The 21,253-nt window shown below is 39.1% G+C and overlaps 1 protein-coding gene across 7 annotated transcripts in view; it reads right to left on the bottom strand.

Moving 5' to 3' along the window:
• The window catches only part of CNTRL (centriolin), a 93,535-nt gene extending 73,887 nt beyond the window's left edge, over nt 1–19,648 (bottom strand). For 2 of the 7 annotated variants that reach the window (XM_021068218.1, XM_021068225.1), the window contains exons 1-5: nt 19,490–19,602; nt 10,947–11,203; nt 8,262–8,392; nt 4,821–4,951; nt 9–195 (exon numbers count right to left, since the gene is read on the bottom strand). Coding sequence is in view for 5 of the 7 variants with exons in the window: in XM_021068196.1 (XP_020923855.1) it covers nt 9–195; nt 2,785–2,926; nt 4,821–4,951; nt 8,262–8,392; nt 10,947–11,163 (808 nt within the window). In the remaining 2 variants the exon portion in view is untranslated. Of the gene's footprint in view, nt 1–8; nt 196–2,784; nt 2,927–3,184; nt 3,301–4,820; nt 4,952–8,261; nt 8,393–10,946; nt 11,204–19,489 lie in introns of those variants that run through there. The other 5 variants (XM_021068196.1, XM_021068190.1, XM_021068203.1 and 2 more) reach the window with 5 other exon arrangements.

Raw genomic sequence — 21,253 nt, 5'->3', positions numbered from 1 at the left:
CACCTTACCTAAACTGAATCTCTCAAAAGCTTCCTGTCTGTCTTGAGTGGTTACTGGCTGACCTTCCAAACTTTCTAGCGAACGGAGGTGAAAAATGGTAAACTGGAGGTAATGAGGAAGGGTCGCGACTGGATTTTCAGCTAGGATCAGAGAAGTCAAATCTTGAAGTGGTTTCAATTTGCTTACATCTTGGAGCTGAAATGATATGTAACATTATTATTGGTATAACTGAATTTAAAAATCATAAACATACCTAAGGGAAGTAGTAAATCAAGGAAATTTCTACTAATATGGCAAGGAATCTATTCATGAAACTATTACCCAAAAGGAGCAGTTTGAAGGGAGGAATGGAAAGGAGTAGCATCTGAGAATCTATAATGGATTAAGGGTGATATTAGGCTCTTTCTTTCTTTCCTTCCTTCCTTTCTTTCTTTTGATTTTTAGGGCCATACCCGCCACATGTAGAAGTTCCCAGGCTAGGGGTCAAATTGGAGCTATAGCTGCTGGCCTATGCCACAGCCAAGCAGGATCCAAGCCACATCTGAGACCTACACCATAGCTCATGGCAATGCCGGATCCTTAACCCACTGAGTGAGGCCAGGGATTGAACCCGAGTCTTCATGGTTCCTAGTTGGGTTCATTAACCACTGAGCCATGAAGGGAACTCCTAGGCATTTTCCATATGCCATTTCATTCACTCCTCACAAAAACATATGATATAATGAGCATCATCTTAATTTTATAGATGGAAATTGCTGTTCAAAGAATTTAGGTAACTTGCTTAAAGCTCAGAGGTTACATATAACAAAATAGGATTTGAATTCAAGAGTGTGTAACTCTAATCCTATTATCTTTTCATTATATACTGATTGGACCAATCAAAAATAATTTACCCATTTAGGCTAAAAAAAAAAAGTTTGGTAAATCTTCAGAGAACAGTTATAACTGATAGTTAAAAGAAACAGGACACATGGAGATACTCATGGTTCTGAAGTAAGATATTTACATTTATCCAAAGAGGGCTTAAAAAGTTGAGAAACACTACTTCCAATAGCTAGTATAAATAAATCTCTCCCAGTGGATGTGCACTCTTACCGATGCCAATGTCAAATACAAACTGGCATGAGAAAGTCATAAAAATTAGGAATAAAGAATTATCTATTGAATGATTTTCCTGCTAACATTACTATCTAAGGATCAACCACTTTAAGAGCATTTGAGGCAAATTTCAGACAGATTCATGGCAACCTCTTCCCATCACCCCATAAGCCCCAAGAGCCCCAAGGCGATGCTGTGCTACATGGCATGGGGCTTGGGCTCTGAGGCTCTTAGGCTGTCACAGTGAAGTGGTAGAGTCACCTTATCAGATAATAAAGCACAGTCATTGCACAGCATCAAACAAATGTTACTTATTATTATTGGCTTCTACTGGTGAAAGTTTAAGGAATATAACATTAGAGTTATTTAGTGTTTATAATGTTTTTAAAGTGTTTTCACATCTATTATTTCATCTGATTCCCATACCACTTCCGTAAAGAAGCTATAGTGCCGGTTTGATCCCTGCCCAGGAACTTCCACATGCTGCAGGTGCAAAGAAAAATTAAAAAAAAAAAAAAGACAAGTTCTTTATAACAGGATTGCTCCAATTTTAATACAGATTTAAATCAATTAATGTTTTTATTTCACAATGCTTACTGAACATCTAATTATAAATATCACAAGAAAATCATGATATCCTCCAGAGAAAAATATACATCATTATCAGATTATGTGAAGCATGATAACAAATTTGCCCTACTATAAAAAGCTAGTGATTAACTTCCTGTAACATCTAATACTATAATTCAGATTAATTCATAAGTTTGAAAAAAGAACTCTGATCTAGGCATTCAGTGACCTGGATTCTGGCACAAGTTGAGTGACTTTAGCTAAGTGAGTTAACCTCTCTGAGACTTTTGAAAATGGATTTGAAAATGGAAATAAGACAATGGCACTAACTCACAGAATTATAAAAATAATCCCTGAACTATTTCCTTAACAAGAGTATTCTGAGGCTCAAACGAAATGAAAGATGGGGCAATGCTAAGAGCTCAACTCTCAGTTAACATGGAACCATGCAAAACCAGGACTGCCTATATTTAATTACCCTAGAAGAATACTAGGTTATGTCTGAATTTGATGTTTGGTCAAAGAACCAAAAACATTAGAAGTCTCTCTCTCTCTTTTTTTCTTTTCATAGACATACCTACGGCATATAGAAGTTCCTGGGGTAGGGGTTGAACTGGAGCTGCAGCTGAGGCCTATGCCACAGTCAAAGCAACAGTGGATCCGAGCCAAATCTGCAACCTACGCCACAGCTTGCAGTAACTCAGGATCCTTAACCCACTAAGTGAGGCCAGGGATTGAACCCACATCCTCACAGACACAATGTTGGGTTCTTAACCCTCTGAGTCACAACTGGAATGCCATCATTTTTAAAACACTTAGATTTTAAACTTCTGCTTCAACAAATCTAAAATTTTTTTAAGTTTTCTTGGGAGTTCCCATTGTGGCCCAGCGGAAAACAATTTGACTAGCATCCATGAGGACACAGGTTAGATCCCTGGCCGTGCTCAGCAGGTTAAGGATCTGGCGTTGCTATGGCTGTGGGATAGGCCAGCAGCTGCAGCTTGAATTCGACCTCTACCTGGGAACCTCTATACGCCGTGGGTGCGGCCCTAAAAAGACAAAGAAATAAAAATTAAAAAAAAAATAAAAATTTTCTTGCTACTTTGAAAAACTTACCGATGATATCTTGTTCCCTTTCAGATTGAGGACTCGCAAACATTTTAACTTCTTCCCTAACCATATTGGAATATGTTCAATTTCATTTCCTGCAAGGTTTAGCTTTTGTAGATTATGCATATTTTCTATACCTTCAATTTTGCTGAAAACCAAAGGGTAAAATTAAACTTAGTAAGTACAATGATATTGTCCCTCCACTGTAATTTTAAAATAAAAAGCCTTGGTTTTAATATGGAGTTGCCTAATTATAATTTATAAATGAGAATTTAAAAACAGTGGCTAAAAACAACTTTATCAGAACAGCTCTGATAAACTCTTCACTACTGTTTGTGCCCAGGAATTCTACCTATCTCACTCCCACAGTACAGAAAAGATGTCTGTCCATGGCGTTCTCACTCACCACTGTGAAGACTACTAGTGGACAGCAAGGGGAAGAGCTGGAAAATTCAACAGCACACACTGGGCTATGTGCTACCGCCATGCACAAGAGAAGATGTCCTCAATTATCACCTGAAGTCATCACCAAAAGATTAGCTATGCCAGCAGGATGTGGCAGCCATTTTGAGCTGGTGAACCCCCAGAATGATACTGTATTTATGAACATAAATATTTTAATCAGAATATTTAAATGAATAAAACATTTATCACCCATACTGATGAATTTTCATTGATGAAATATTTTCCCAAGTTGATTACAACTCAATTCTTTGGTCATTTCTTTTTGTTTTTGCCTTTTTAGGGCTGCACCCGCAGCATATGGAGGTTCCCAGGCTAGGGGTCTAATTAGAGCTGTTACCGCCGGTCTGTGCCAGAGCCACAGCAACGCCAGATCCGAGCCGTGTCTTCGACCTACACCACAGCTTACGGCAACGCCGGATCCTTAACCGACTGAAAGAGGCCAAGGATCTAACCCCGAAACCTCATGGTTCCTAGTCGGATTTGTTTCCGCTGCGCCACAACGGGAACTCCAATTCCTTGGTCATTTCTCTATAGTGGGCAAATATTTCCAGGCCTCTTTATTTTCAGTTTTATTTTGTTGCAATTATTTTCATCAGGGTCAGTTTTTTTAATACAAACTTTACGTTAAGGATTTGATTTATTAATCACTTTTTCCCATTTCATTTTTACCATATTAGAGCTTCTGCTACTGTTGGTTGTTTTGTTTTTTTGGTCATTACATATACCAAGGCTAATGTGGAGGGAAAATATACAGACATAAAGATTTTCAAGATTTGATATTTGTATTACTTTGTCTATAACAAGTTTTCTGTGTGTATTTTTAGCCACTGTAAATTTTATGTTTATTTCTCAGAGTAATATATATTACGAAGGGTATTTAGCCTGATGTTCTTTGCTCATTGCTCTAAGAAATACACTAAATACATAGGATCAAGATGGGGTGAAATATCTTTAGGATTAAAATGACAGGGTTCAAATATTCTGCTTCATGTCAACTTTCTTAATGTAATGAGGCAGTTAATTACAGACTATCTCTTGGAAAACTTTCTGTCAAAACTGGAATTAAGATAAAATTGGGGGAGTTCCGTTGTGGCTCAGTGGTTAACGAATCCGACTAGGAACCATGAGGTTGTGGTTTCGATCCCGGCCTTGCTCAGTGGGTTAAGGATCCGGCGTTGCCATGAGCTGTGGTGTACGTCGCAGACGTGGCTCAGATCTGGCATTGCTGTGGCTCTGGCGAAGGCTGGCAGCTACAGCTCCGATTAGACCCCTAGTCTGGGAACCTCCATATGCCACAGGAGCAGCCCTAGAAAAGACCAAAAAAAAAAAAAAAAAAAAGATAAAATTTGGTACTCAAAAATATATCTCCTTCTTTGATAATGACAGACAATATTCTGTACTTTAGTAATGCCAAAATATGACAGTTATCATATGTGAAGGGCTAGACTACAAACAAATAACGATCAAAGTGCCTGCTCTTTCATCAAAGTATTCTTTTAGTAACATGGGCAGCATTAATTTACCTCTTTAACAAAGATGACAACCCTGCAATGCCACCCAAAGAAGTGTTTACTTACCAGATTTTATTATATGATAGGTTGAGTTCACGTAATTTTAACAGCTTGTCCATCTTCTCAATCTTCCCTATTAGATTATGACTAAGATTCAGTATTTCGAGTTTAACACATTTTTCCAAATTTTCGATATACTAAATGGAAGCAAATGAATAAATACTTTATATAACAGATGTCTCAAGATAAGCATGACATGTATGCATGTGCATTAGGGACTTTTCTGATCAGTCACCAGAGAATAAAATAAGCCCTTACTGCTCTCCCAGACAATCCCCTGGTGTGGCCCTTCTTGGCCAGCAGTGGCAACTCTCCTCAAGCTGCCAAAGTAGATGGTGCTTCCTATTTACTAAGAAACTGAAGACTATCCAACAAGAATTTCCTCCACCTCAACTTTTCTATGCCTCTCCCCTTCCCCCTACCTTTTTTCAAAGTTCAACTAGGTGCTCAAGCTCTTGTACAACCTCACTCATATCCTCTCCCCATGCTCTTGTATCTTCAATCCCTTTCTTTTTCCTGGATCATCCCCTCAAGTTTAGAAAGAATCACCATTCTACAGATATTCATTATGCATTTATTACATGCCAGATGTCGCACCAGGCCATGGCGATACACCAGTGAACCAGATAATCTTCCTGCAACAGGAGCCTGTGTTCAATCTCCTCTATATAATACAAACCATGGGACTCGTTTCCCATCGAGTTTTCATTTTACCTCCTTATTTGCCACCATCTTCTCATAAAAGTTGTGGACATTACTTGGCTGCCTTTCATTCACTATTACTCTACTGATAAGGCAATACATTTTCCACCCTTATTATGTATTCAGAAAGCTCTCTCCAAGATCACCATTTATTCACCCATTCCAAAAACATTTATCAAGCATGGATTATGTGCCAAGAGCTGTTCAAGGTACTGGAAATGTGGAAATACAGTAGTGAATAAGGAAAACAAGGTTCTTCATTTCATTCACAGAGAAAGCCAGTAAACAGAGAAACAAAATTTTCAGGCACTGAAGCATAAGAAAATAAAGACGACGTGATGTGATAGAATCCGAGGTACCAAGAAAGCAGATTTTGTCTGCTGTATTTACAGTACTAGTGCCTGGCACATGGTGGGCACTAAATAAATATCTGTTGACTGAACAAATGAGAGAAAGTGACTGTGGAGAAGGTGGCTAATTACAATTGGGTGGTAGGAGAAGGCCTCATTGAGTTGAGACCCTAATGATAAGCTAGTTGTATGAATATCAAGAGGTGGAGAATATCAGGCAGAGAAAAAAAAATGCAAAGACTCTAAAAGAATGAATGTGGTAGGTTTGAAAAAATAGAAGGGCTTTTTAGCTGCCAAATCAAATAATTTCTTCCAAGTTTTCATCCTATTTAATGATTCTGTGACATTTTATATCATCCTTTTCTGTCTAAGTTCCCCCTTCTTTGGCCTCCATTCATCATGCTCTTAGGTCTCCTAAATGAACAGCCCCTTCAGACTATCTCACTGGGTCTGTCTCTCCCTCTTTCTCTCTGACTCCCCCTCACTATTTTTCCTCTTAATCCTAGGCATTCTTCACACTAAGCGCTAAGATCCCAGAGATCAGAAACTAAGCTTACTCACCTCTGTATCTATTCCCACAGCCTAATACAATGCCTGGCATATAAGTACACAGTAAAGATTTACCAACTTGATATTTCATTTTTAGAACCTTTAAACTTCCAAGATGTTTTTTTCTTCTTAATCACACAACATATAAATATATTCTAATAAAAAAATCCAAACAAAACAAAAAGCTTCATCAGGTCTCCAGGTCCCTATAAAAATCTCACTGCTCAGAGGTAACCATTGTTAGGAGGCTGCTGTGTATCTATCCAGACCTGTCTATTCATTTACATTTATATATACATAAATAGAAAAACAGCATTTTTAAAAAAATCTTTTAAGACCTTACTATACAAAATATTTTAGAATTTGCTTTTTTCATTAAATATACTGGAATATTTCCCACATTAATACACTGAGCTCTGTTTTGTTTTGTTTAAGAAACTTGATGTATTTCATGGTACACTGCACCAAAATCTTTGTAAGCAATCCCCTATCAACAGATATTTAGTTATTTCCAATTTTTCTATTTTAAATAATGTTTAAAAAGTATGACTACACAGACACTTTTGGATGGGTGTGCAAACATTAATAGGATAGATATCGAGGAGCAGAACTGCTATGTTGGTGAGTATAAACTAAGTAAGTATAAACTCAATTGCTGGATTAAGTAAGTAAATTTGAAATTTCGATAAATACTACAAAACTGTTTTCCTAAACTGCTGCACCAATCTATACATACTAAAACTATATGAGAATACCCATCCACCACACCTTTCTGAACACTGAAATAATCCTTTTAATTCCTGTCCATTAGACATACAAGGCAAAAAATGATATCAAATTATTATTTTATTTCACATCTCTTTGATATTAATGAAGTTGAACAAATTTTCATGTTAATATTAGCCATTTATAATACTTTTGTGAATAAACTTCATATACTTGCACATTTTTCATTTAGTTGTCTCTTTCTATTGAATTGTAATAAGAGCTCTTTATATTAATGTGGCTATTGTTACATATGTTGGAAATACTACCTGCCAGTTTGTTGTTTTTCTCTAACCTTTTAAAAAATATTGTTCATTAAACACAACTTTTTCATCTTTACATAAGGTAAATCTCTCAATATTTTTCTTTGTGGTATTAGGGTTGGTGTTTGCTTAGAAGGGCCTTCCCAACTCTTAAGATTTAAAAAAAAAATTCTCCTATATTCTTTCCTAATATTTTTATAGCACTTTTGTTGATTTTCGTTTTGTTTTCATTAAGATCTTCAATCTTCTAGAATTAATTTTTATGACTAACATAATAGGTATCTAAGTTTACATTTTTTCCAGCTAAAAAATTAAGTTGTCTATTACAATGTGCTCATGTCCCATAGTTTATGAATAAAGTAGTAAATACTCTGGAGCAGGGATTAGCAACCTTTCTCTGTAAAAAGCCAGACAGTAAATATTTTTGGCTTTGTGAGCCATGTAGTCTGTGACAACCACTTACCTCTGCTACACTACTGCAAACACAGTCACAGACAAAATGTGAACAAATGAGCAAAGTTGTGCTCTAATAAACCTTTATTAACAAAAATAGGCAGTAGGCCCAATTTAGCCTGCAGGTTGTAGTTTGCTGACCCCTTCTCTAGAGAGCATCAATAATACACAGAATGACATGAGCTTATGAATTTGAAGATGTCATCCTTCTGATGGAAAACTTTTACTGGAAACAATAAAGGATCTGCTACAAATTAGGTGACATTAGGATGAAATGGTACTGTAAATTTAATTAATCTTTTTTAAATTCTAAAGCTCATAAAAATTAAAAACAATGTCTGTATTCAGAAATGTTAGTAACCTACCCTAAATTTCTTGCCACCATCTTTAGAAAGTGAAAGGTTCAAAGATTTTACCAAGGCCAAATTATCCTGTTTAGTAAGTTTTTTAACAAGGGCCTCTGTAATATATCGAACTCCTCCACGTGAGTCAGCTTCTGAAATTACAGAAATAGATCATTATCAGTAGAGAAAGATATGAATACTTTGAAAAACAAATTGTTTTGATGTTATATAACAAAAAACTGTTAAGCCATGCATACATAAAAACAGCTGGATAGTTCTAATTGCAATATTTTAACAATAACATTTTACTTTATGTAGCATTTCATAACAATGACAGTAAGTTAAAATCTATAAATATTAACTGAGTGGCAAGCTTTGTGCTAATTGCTTTACACTGAAAAATTTTAGAAGTATCTGTTGTGGCTCAGTGGGTTACGAATCTGACTAGTATCCATGAGGATGAGGGTTCCATCCCTGGCATCGCTCAGTGGGCTAACGCACTGGCGTTGATGCAAGCTGTGGTGTAGGTCGCAGACATGGCTCGGATCCTGTGTTGCTGTGGCTGTGGCACAGGCCAGCAGCTATAGCTCCAATTCAACCCCTAGCCTGGGAACTTCCATATGCTGTGCGTGCAGCCCTAAAAAGACACACAAAAACATTTTTTAAATTTGTACAACAAACCTTTGGGATGGAAATTACGATTCCCCTTTATAAAAAATTTTAATAATCTGTTCAAGATCTTAGTACTGTGCAAATCTAGGACTTGAACCTAGGCAGATAAGTCTAAAATTTGTACTTTTCATCATATGCAGCACTAAAGTTTTTAGCAACATTTTCTCTTTCTCTTTTTTTTTTTTTTTTTTTTTTTGGCTGCCCCATGCTATATGGAGTTGCCAGGCCAGGAATCAGATCTGAGCTGCTGTTTTGACCTATACCACAGCTGTGACAATGCTGGATCCATTAAACCACTGTGCTGGGCTAGGAGTTGAACTTGTGTTTTTGGCGCTGCAAGGATGCTGCTGAGCCCACTGCTCCACAGTGGGAACTCCTTAGTAATATTTTAATGTTGGTTATTTTTTTAATTGTTGTTTTAATGCAAATTTATTTAATTGCTATTGGAGGGATTTCTTTTTTTTTAACTGTTTATTTCCCCAATACAATTTTTTTTCCTACTGTACAGCATGGTGACCCAGTTACACATACATGTACACATTCTATTTTCTCACATTATCATGCTCTATCATAAGTGACTAGACATAGTTCCCAGAAATGTTCGTTATTTTTAAAAAAATATACTGACACCTTCTAGTTGTTTTTTAAAATTCTAAAGTTCAAAAACACCAGAATTCTTAAAAATTCTGTTTTCTTTTTTTTAATGGTAGGAAACTCAAACTTGTTGTTTTTTTAGATATGAAAGACCACAACATAATTTTATAGAGATTAAGTACTAGGTTAATGGATAGCATGCCCTGTCTTAAAACACTCCTGGATATTGCAGCCAAAGCTTACTAAAGCTGTGTTAAATTTTACAGCAGCAGCCATAAAAAGAAAATTGCCTCTTGATTCTTTCTTTATGAATCAAAAATAATTAATTCTGGGTTCAGATCCAGGCTGTGGGGCAAAGTTTCTCTGTGATTACTTATAATAAGTTAACACTATATTTATTTTGGTTCAAAATAAAATTTAAAAAATTTTGGGCCCTTCTAAGGAAGAAAATATTCTAAAAAGTTAATCAAATCAGAAATAACAATGTACCTATGGGCAGCAAGGGTGTGTTTAAACTCGATACTGATAAAATTTATTCAGATCAATATTCAGGTCAACAGAGTTTGATGACAGATTTAATGACTTAGCAAAGACATCACAAAATTTTTTTTCACATTTAATCACATTAAACAAATTCCTTTAAAAAAAAAAGATTTTTTTTTTTTTTTTTTTCCTTTTTAGGGCTACACCTGTGGCATATGGAAGTTCCCAGGCTAGGGGTTGAATGGGAGCTGCAGCTGCTGGCCTATGCCATAGCCACAGCAACACAGGATTCGAGCCACATCTGCGACCTATACCATAGCTCATGGCAATGCTGGATCTTTTAACCCACTGAATGAGGACAGGGATCGAACCCACATTCTCATAGATACTAGTCAGATTCTTAACCCAATGAGCCCACACAGGAACTCCAAAAAGAATCTATTTTTGAGAATAGATTTCCAGACGAATAAAATGCTTTTAAGTGGAAAAAACAACTTGGTGAGCTATATACATACACACATATATACATGGAAGTGGAATATATATATATTCGTATTCCTTATGTGGAAGGTGGACCATTCACAGATTAGCAGCTTGCCAATAAGCAGACTAGAACAGCCCCCAAGGGTAGATAGCATTTTTATAGTAAATCAAGGCACTCCATTCTAAAGTGAACAGGTATGCCCTCTCCCTAACCAAGGAAGATGGTAAATTTCACATATAAGCTTTAAGGCACTCGCCTATCACAGGAAATAAAGTTTCCTCTTTCTGGAAACTCCCTTCTCCTAACCCTGTCAGACATCTTCACCCTCACCCACAAGTCTCCATTGTCCTTACACAATTTCCGTCAATAAAAACAATAGGTCAAGTTAATATTTTGGACCAGAAATGTAAGTTCAATATTTTCCATCTGCACGTAAGAGTATGTGGTGAAATTCTTAGAGTAAAAAGCAATACCTTTATGGTCTTGGTAGTCCAAAAGCATAGTGTTTTCACCTATAATTTCGGTTTGCTCATACCACTGTCTTCCAGAATGAAAAGGCAGAGTCTCAGATCCACTTAAAGGTGAAAGTGACCTAGATCTCATATTGGATGTAAGAGATGATGGACTAGGAGGGTGAGATGATGGTGGCATCTTTGTTTGGGAAATTTTTTGCTGCGGACCTTTCTTCATTGCAAGAATAAAGCCAGGTGTCCATCAAAACCTGTAAGAGCTTTTAGCATATTTAACAAAGTTAATTTCTTAGAACTATTAAAACTATTGAATTAATCTACTTCTAGAATTTTCAAGACTACAAAGTTATAAACTCAGAGGCTATAGATACTAGAGCCCATACATACTACTTCAAGCTGATGGGAGCAGACACCATTTCAAACATTGCTGATTATTTTACCAGAGCGAAAAGACCTCCAAAGGGTCTTGGACTGACATACTCCAGCCAGAAGTGTCACCTGTCATTTTGGTTCTCAACTTATTAGCCCAAACTGGTCATAAGGCCCCTTCTATCCACAAGGGATCCTAGAATGTAGGAAGCTGGAAATAGTTGGCAACCAGCAGTATTTCATACTGATAAGCACTGATAAGCACTCTCTGCTTCCTCAGTTTATTCTTTTGGCTTCTGGGAACAAATGCCTGTCCTTAGTCTTTTTTTCTTTTCTTTTTAAAAAAACTTTTAAAATTTACCATCTTAACTGCTTTATTTTATTAAAGTACAGTTGATTTACAGTGTTGTACCAATTTCTGCTCTACAGCATAGTGACCTAGTCATACGTGTTTATAATTCTTTTTCTCATACTATCTTAACTATTTCAAACTGACAGCTCAGTGGTATTAAATACACTCATAATGTACAACTACCAATACTATCTATCTTTTCATCTTATAAAATAGAAATTCTATACCTATTAAACAATACCTTCCCATCCCTCCTGTCCCAGTCCTTGTCAACCACCATTCTACTGTTTTTATTAGGTTTTTTGTTTGTTTGTTTTGTTTTTTTGTCTTTTTGCCTTTTCTAGGGCTGCTCCCATGGCATATGGAGGTTCCCAGGCTAGGGGTCTAATCGGAGCTGTAAGCTGCCAGCCTACGCCACAGCCACAGCAACGCAGGATCCAAGCCTTGTCTGTGACCTACACCACAGTCATGGCAACGCCGGATCCTTAACCAATGAGCAAGGCCAGGGATCGAACCTGCAACCTCACAGTTCCTAGTCGGATTCGTTAACCACTGCACCACGAAGGGAACTCCTGTTTTTATTACTTTGACTCTTCTAAGTATCATGTACGAATGGAGTCATACCAGCTTTTCATGACTGGTTTGTTTCATTTAGCATGTCCCCAAGATTTATCCATGTTATAGTATATGTCAGAATTTACTTCCTTCTGTAGATTGAATAATATTCTACTGTATGTCTATACCACATTTTGCTTATCCAAACATTTGGGTTGCTTTCATGTTTTAGCTATTGTGAATACTATTGCTATAGACACGGGTATACTAATACACCCTGCTTTCAATTTTTTGGGGTGTAGACTCAGAAGGAGAATTGCTAGATCATATGGCAATTCTGCCTTTAATTTTTTGATGAATCACAATGTTTTCTACAGCAGGTATACCAATTACATTCACCATTTACACCCTCAGCAACAGTGTATGGGGGTTCTAACTTCATCACATTCTTGCCAACATTTTTTTTTATGTCCATACCTGCGGCATATGGAAGTTCCTGGGCTAGGGGTAGAATCAGAGCTGCAGGTGATGGCCTATACCACAGCTACGGCAACGCAGGATCCAAGCCACATCTGTGACCTACGCCACAGCTTGTGCAATGCTGGATCCTTGACCCACTGAGTGAGGCCAGAGATCAAACCTGCATCCACAAGGATAGTAGTCAGGTTCTTAACCCACTGAGCCACAATGGGAACTCCTATTATTTTTTGTTTTGGAATGTAACCATCCTAATGGGTACTAGGTGGTATCTCTGTAGTTTTGACTTGCACTTCCCTAATGCTTAATGATGTTGAGCATCTTTTCATGTACTTATTGGCCATTTGTATGTCTTTGAAGAAATGCCTTTTCAATTGTTTTGCTCAAAATCAGGTTGTTTTTTGTTATTTGTCAGTTTCAGAGTTCTCGCTATATAATCTGGATATCGATCCCTTATCAGATATGATTTGCAAAAATTTTCTCCCGTTCTCTGGGTTGCCTGTGGTATTTACTCTGTGATATTGTCTTTGTGTGTATGTGTGGCCGCACCCACAGCATACAGAAGTTCTGGGGCCAGGGACCAAGCCCGTGCCACCACAGTGACTTAATCCTTAACCCACTAGGCCACCAGGGAATTCCTGCGATATTATCCTTTGAAGTTCATTTTTAATAATTTTTTAATAAGTCCTTTTTTTTTTTTTTTTTTTTTGCTTTTTAGGGCTACACCCATGGCATATGGAAGTTCCCAGGCTAAGGGCTGAATTGGAGTTATAGCTGTTGGCCTACACCAGAGCCACAGCAACACAGGATCCAAGCTGCATCTGTGACCTACACCACAGCTCATGGCAACGCCAGATCCCCTAGCCACTGAACAAAGCCAGGGATTGAACCCACATACTCAAGAATACTAGTCAGATTCATTTCTGATGCACCACGACAGGAACTCCCTGTTTTTTCTTTTGTTGCCTGTTCCTTCAGGGTCACATCCAAGAAATCATTGCCAAGTCCAATGTCATGAGGCTTTTGCCCTATGTTTTCTTCTGAGAAATTTATAATTTTAGGTCTTACATTTAGGTCTTTGATCCATTTTGAGTTAATTTTTGTATATGGTATTACGTAAAGGTCAAAATTCATTCTTCTGCATGTGGATATTCAGTTTTCCCAGCACCATTTTTGAAAAAACTGCCCTTTCCCCATTGAATGGTCTTGGCAGCCTAGTCAATAATCATTTGATCAAATTCCTATACATATTACATGAGAAAACTAGCCCCAGAATGGTAAATGACTTGATCAGACACAATGTTAGCCGGTGTAATGACGAGAATCCATTCTCCTCTCAAATTTTAAGAAAATTTTAAGTCAAATCACATAATTAATCTAGTAGAATATAAGTTCCATGAAAGTAGTGATATTGCTCACTGATGTATTCCAGGCCTAGAACAGAGCCTAGAATATAGTAGATAATTAATATTGAATGAATTATTGAATGGATTATTCATAAAGAACATGGAACCAATGAAATGCTATTTAGTACTTCAACAAAAAAGGTATCTTCTTGAGCAGTATTAGTCCTCAATACCAGGAGTCCTAATTTACGAGTCAGGTTATACAAAAAAAAAAAATTTCATGACATGCAATTGTTCTTATAAGCACACTTCGTCTAAAAACATTGCGAAAATTATTAATTTTATAAAATTTTAAACAAAAAAATCTTATAACATGTATAGGTCTTGAGCAAAGTTGCATTAAGAATGATCCTATTTTTGCTCAATATCCATAATCTCCCCTACTCTAACTACTTAAAATGTGAAGACAAAACAAATTCATTTTCAGAAAAGTAACTTGCAATCCAAAGATTTTGGGTAGCTCAAATCTTAAAGCCATAAAAATTGGTATTAAAGAGATATTATCATGGTTGGATGTATGAACATCTTCACATATAATAAATACACTTTCACAAGTATATATATGGGTATTATTACATAGGCAGGGATTATGAAGAAACTTTTTAAATGGTTGGAACACACACAATACATGGACAGTTGCCATTAATACAGCAAATAAATTATCCAAGATTTAGTAGATGTAATACCTTTCAATGACTATACAGTCATTCTAGGAAGGTTGATCTTGCCCAAAACATTTATGGAATTCTTCCGTGGGAGCTGTTTTCAGAATTAATTTATAAGTCTCACAAGAAAACCAGACCAATCACTTCAACTATATTGTTTTCATTTTCCCAGTTTCATTACTAACTTTACCATGTACCAAATATTGTGACAAACTCTTATATGTATCATCATATTAGGATTAACTACAGCAACTACAGAAAATAGTAGATAATTAATATTAATTAATTAACAACACCTAGAAATAGGTGTTATTATCCCCATTTAAAGATCAAGAGGTTATGGAATTTCCTTGTGGTGTGATGGGTTAAGAATCTGGCACTGGTACTGCAGTGGCCCAGGTCACTGCTGTGGCGTGGGTTTGATCCTCCGCCCAGAAACTTTCCTTTTTTTTTCTTTTTTTGTCTTTTCTAGAGCTGCACTCACAGCATATGGAGGTTCTCAGGCTAGGGGTCGAATCAGAGCTGTAGCTGCCGGCCTACGCCAGAGCCACAGCAACACAAGATCCGAGCCGCATCTGCAACCTACACCACAGCTCACGGCAACACTGGATCCCTGACCCACTGAGTGAGGCCAGGGATTGAACCGCAACCTCATGGTTCCTAGTCGGATTTGGCACAGCCAAAAAGAAAAAGAAAAAGAAAAAAAATTAAGAGGCTAAATAATTTTTCAAAGACTCCTAATTAATTGCTAAGACCTGAATATTGGCTGATCTGATTCCAAAGCCCATGACTCCACTACCATGTCATATTGTTGAGTTTTCTGGAGGTCAGGTCATGTTTGATGCACTCTCTAGGGCCTAATATGGTACATTACACAAAACATATCACATTAAATGACCCTGATTAATGGACAACATATACTATTAAAATAATTCCTGAAGGAAAAACAGGAAATTTAATTCAACAATAGTATCACTGAACTTATGATCTAACTTCTCAAGGTGACTAGTCACCTTAAGGGAAGAAAACTTGCTACATTTTTAAAAAGTGATTATTATCTCAAAGTTTTATGTACACATGGCCAACTGCCTTGTTCCAATAGCCTAGGTCATTTTAAACTGCACAAATCTATGTATTTACTTTCTCTTTTGTTTTTTCATGTCAAATTATCCACACAGGTCAGAAAAGCTTTCCTCTAATTCACATAACTGCTATTTATGCCATAGCCATAAGGTTTTGATCTTAATTTCACACGCGTGGTAAACAATTTTTGTGTCACCATTCTGTCAAGGCAAAAAGTCTCTTAGTAATACTACTGATTCTGTATTAAACTGCACTGGCATTCTCTTTCTAAACAATATACTCAAGTTTGACAAAAGCTAAGAAGCATGTGCTTTTTAACAGCATAATTGTAATAGTAGAATTTTATTCATTGCTGAGACAAATATAGTTTTCATAAAGGCAAGAGATTAAAAAGAGGGGAGAAATCGGGCCCAGCTATCACTTCTATATATCTTCCTCTACCCACAGCATAATATAAAATTATAAAATTTATAATGATTGTGCTACATGCTAGAGCAATATGCTTCATATATATATATATATGTGTATATATATATATATACACACACACATATATATGGCTGCACCCATGGCATATGGCCCTATGGAAGTTCCTGGGCCACGGATCAAATCTGAGCTGCAGCTGCAACCTGCAGCATGGGTGCAGCAACACCAGATCCTTAACCCACTGTGCCAGGCTGGGGACTGAACCTATACCTCAGCAGCATCCCAAGCCACAGCAGAGACAATGCCGGATCCTTAACCCACTGCACCACAGTGGGAACTCCCTATTTTTAAAAGATTCTTGGTTAATAAATGCACATCCTATATTTTATGCACTGAAATTATTTTATATTCTGCATCTTAGTCCTATCTCTAAATTCTTACAATACTGAACCATCCTGAATTCCTCTCAGAACATCCTAAAGACCAAGACTCCTTGGACCTCATTAGAGTATCATGAGGTCCTTTGTTACTTCTCCTGATTGGAAAAACTCTGCCTTACTCAGAGTTAAAAAATACATATATTAGAATGGATTCCAGAAAGCTAAATCCACTCCTTCTTTTAATGAACTGTAACATGCAAGATTAAGTGACGGTTCCAAAGTCATAATACATTCTCAGATGCCCTCCCTGGGTTGCCATAGCTCCTGTAAAGCCTGGACGTATGTAGAATAGCTATGTCGGTGAAACGGGCTTAGGGATTTACCATGCATGAGAAAAGTCGGCATTATTTCAGAGACTATCACTTGGCAATAGTGAGCTCTCTCTCCCCCCCGCCCCCTTTTAGGGCCACATCTGCGGAACAAGCAAGTTCCCAGGCTAAGGGTTGAATCAGAGCTGCAGCTGCCAGCCTATACCACAGCCACAGCACCACCAGATCTGAGCCGCATCTGTGACCTAAACGCAGCTCATAGCAATACTGGATCCTTAACCCACTGAGAGAGGCCAGGAATTGAACATGCATCCTCATGGATACTAGTTGGGTTCTTAACCTGCTGAGCCATGACAGGAATTCCGTGGTAGCAGTAAACTCTTGAACCACAATTTTAAGGGAGAGATGGGGATGTTGTTTGACCTAAGGTTGTAGTTTGCAACCATATAAACAAAGACAAGCAAAGACAGAGCTGAGACGGAGTGTGTAAAGGGGCAGGATAAAGAGAAAACAAAACAAGCAAAACAAGTCCAAAGCCGGAGATGCATTTTGAAGGCCCAGAAGGTAGTGTGAAGAGTAAGAGAAATCCATTGGAATGACGTGATTATCAGAATCATATGACCAGGCATTCTGTCATTCTCAGACTCAGATATTTGCCCTGATCTAAAAATTCCTTTCATCACAACTCAGCAGAGACCACACCTCCATCTCTACCCAGCCTTTCCTAACATTCCTAACTTTCCATCTTCTTCTCTGATCTTTTCCAAATAAAGCAGACCTCAATAATCCTCAAACCTTCCATCTCTCTTCCTGGCCACTCCAATATGCAAATATCCATCCCCATTTCTTCACTTCCATATCCCTCTCTACTGCATCCCTTAGCCCTTTAATCAGATCTCAGTACATTCCCTGCAATTCTACTTCATCCCATACCCTCGACCCCATCTAAATACTCTTACTCTCCTTCACTAGTCCTTTCAAATATCCTTAGTTCCCATTTCTTTCCAAAGGCAATTCTCCCACCTTGTGCTCATCAGCCTCTGCCTCCCATCCTTCCTCTCATTCTGATTGCCAAGTTCTCCCACAAATTCTGTTCCAATTCCCTATCACTGTATTAGTCTCCTCCATTTCTCTATAGCTCTTCCCAGTACCCTGCCTCCACACTTCTATATCCATCTTGAGTTCCTACACTGCTCATCAGAGCAAATATTCTAACATCCTAATCCATTCCAATTCTCTGACTTCTAATTATTCCTTCTTCAAACCTCTACCCTTTCCTCTTCATCTCAACCCAAGTGCCTGTCTACCTGCCCTTCCCTTCCAACACTTCGACAGCTGTGTCCTCCTCCATTCTGTTAACATCCTGATGTCCCCTCTCACAACTCTCCCCATTCTACTTAGGTGCCCCAACTCCAAGCTTCCCTTCTCTATTATTTACTCAGTCATTCAATTTTATTTAACAACTTTTATGCACCAGGAACTGTGAGGCTCTAAGAATACAGGGCTGAGATGGTAGGGTTTCTACACTCAAGATGCACAATTGTATTTTATCTCCCTATTATACATGGTCTCTGCATCGAAGAGTATCCTTTATAACAGCTTACAATTAGAATTAAATGATTATTTGTGAAACAACTTGATTACTGCTTGTTTCTTCTAGAGTTTAAGCTGTAAGAGAGTAGGGACTTAAGGCAAACGAGTTTCATCACTTAGAAAATGGGGACAAAAACCTCATGCAAGTTATTTTAAATTCTAATACATGCAAAGGACTTAGAACTGAATTCGGCACACAGTGTACACTCAAAAGTAATTAGCAATTATTCTTTTTTATTATTACTCAATGAATTTATCACATTTGTAGTTGTTAGCAATTATTCTTATAAGTGAGAAAACATTTGCTCAGGAAGGTTAAGATGCCCAGTCACAGAGCCGGTAACACAAGGTGGCAGAATCAAGACTTGAAGTCAAGTTTTGACTTCAAAATGCACCTGTTCCATAACCGTTATACAACAAAGTATTTGCTCTTCCTCTTCTTTTTAACATTTCTTCCCAGTATCCTAATTTTTGTTTTTATACATGTACCATATTCTGCCCAATCCCATGACGACCGTCAGGATACCCAAACCATCCTGCGTCTCTGTCACTCCCCAGCCCCTCCCTCCTCCTCTCGGTGGCCGGACCCCACCTTTCTCAGCGCTGCACCCCAGCGTTCACACTTCCCCACACTCCAGTCCTCCAGCCCAGCTGTCCCCGCACCCCCCGCCGCCCGCACCCCCCGCACCCCCCACCGCTGACCTCACTTCTCAACCAAACCTCCCTCCATCATCCTCCTCCCCACGCCCGTTCCGGGCCCTCCCCTCCTTTCCATCCAATCCCAACTCCCAGGCATACGCCCCCGCCGTGAATCCATCCCGCGCTTGGTCCAGGCCTTCCAGCCTTTGCCGCCGGCCCCCACGGCTCCGTACGGATGCCGGAGAACGGCCTTGACCAGGCCTGGCACTCACCACTGAGGAGCCAGGTGGAGTGGGATCGCTGGACGAGACCGGGCGGAGACACGCAAGTCGTTCCCTTCAGGCGCCCAGCAGCGCGGCGGCCATTTTCTTGTGTTGTGCCGGTTGCTGTGGGGCTGTGCGCGCGGCGTGGGCGGGGCCTGATACGACCACGCCCCTCCTCGGAGCTGGGGGTGGGGCTGGGCTTCCCGCCGTCTAGACCGCCGGCGCGCAAAGGCGCGCGGGAACCCGTGAGGGGCCAGGTTTCCTGCGGCTCCTCCGCCCAGCGGCGGACGCCTCACGCCTCGCTCCTCGAAGGCTGGGCCTCAGGACTGCCTGAGGCACCATTGTAGTCCTGTCACCAAGCTCCCGCACTTACGAGGCTGCCCGTCTGGCCTCTCAGCACGCTCCTCCTTTGCACAGCGCATTTCTAAGGTGAATTTTCTTCTTCAGGGACCAAACTGGCCGGACGTGGATGAACCGCTGAGCGAAAGTAGCTTGGGCGCCAGCTGCCACCCGGTTAAGGGAGGGAGAGCAGCCTGGGTGGAAGCTTTGGCAGAGAATGTTCCTCTGGTTGTGCCAGGGAAGCCGAAGCAAGAAGCAGTTGAAGAAACTTCGATTGGGGCTTGCCTGAAAGGGCTGCGTTTCACCATGTATATTCAACAGATAGTTTAAGAGAATTGAGCGGATACTGCGCCGGATGCCAGGGAAATATACAGCGACTTCTTTCAAAAGACCAAGGACACTTTCCTGCGCTCCAGCCTCCCATTTCCAAGCTGGTACCCTGGACAGTGACAGCATCCGCGGTCACACCATCCCCGGAAATCACCAATGCAAGCATTACCTCTCCTTTACCATAATTCTCCAATCTTTTTTGGGGTTTTCTTTTCTTTCTTCCTTCCTCCCTCCCTCCCCCCACCCCGTCTTTTTTTCGTCTTTTTAGGGCTGCCCCCCTGCAGCATATGGAAGTTCCCAGGCTGAGGGTTGAATCAGAGCTTCAGCTGCTGGTCTACGCCACAGCAGCAGCAACTCCAGATCTGAGCCTCATCTGTGACTTATACAGCAGCTCACAGCAATGACAGATCCTTAACCCACTGAGCGAGGTCAGGGATTGAACCCGTGCCCTCATGGATACTAGTCAAGTTCCTTATGGCTGGGCCGCAAGGGGAACTCTCATAATTCTCCATTTTTAACAGCTTGCTTGCTAGAAAGACCTCGAGATAGTACAGTTAATTCTCTTCGTTGTGACCTCCAATTCCTTGTTCTTACCATTTTCTCACAATCAGTTCTTCCATTCTTCGCCAGACAGTTCATTGTCCATCTGTGTAACACTATTTTAGGAGTTTTCTCTATCTGAGCTCAGTTTCCTCATCTAGGAAATGGGATAATTCTACCTACTTCCGATAGTTACCCTGGTAATTATAAAAGTTCTTTCAGGTGAAAGAACTTAGAACTGTTCTAAGTATTTTCACATGCCCTGTAATAAGTTCTCAGTATGTTTTAGCTATTTTAATATTAGACAAAAGTTCCCGAAGAAGTGCTGCCTCATCCTAAGTCCTGAAAGAGGCAAAGAACTTAGTCAAGGAGTATGGTAATGGGGAAGAATGCACTTGACAAAGGGAAAAACTTGTGCAAATCCTAGGAGGAGGGAAAGAAAAAAAGCTTGGCTGGATGTTAAGTAGAACAGGATGGCAGCCAAAAATATGGAATGTAGAAGCCAAAACTGGAGAAGGGGCCTTATTATAAGCTATATAAGGCGCTTGTAATTTTTTCTAGAGG

The sequence above is a fragment of the Sus scrofa genome, chromosome 1 (genome assembly GCF_000003025.6).
Source record: "Sus scrofa isolate TJ Tabasco breed Duroc chromosome 1, Sscrofa11.1, whole genome shotgun sequence".
Classification (NCBI taxonomy): Eukaryota; Metazoa; Chordata; class Mammalia; order Artiodactyla; family Suidae; genus Sus; species Sus scrofa.
The sequence above is the reverse complement of the archived record's forward strand: the minus strand, read 5'-3'. Positions and strand labels throughout refer to the sequence as shown.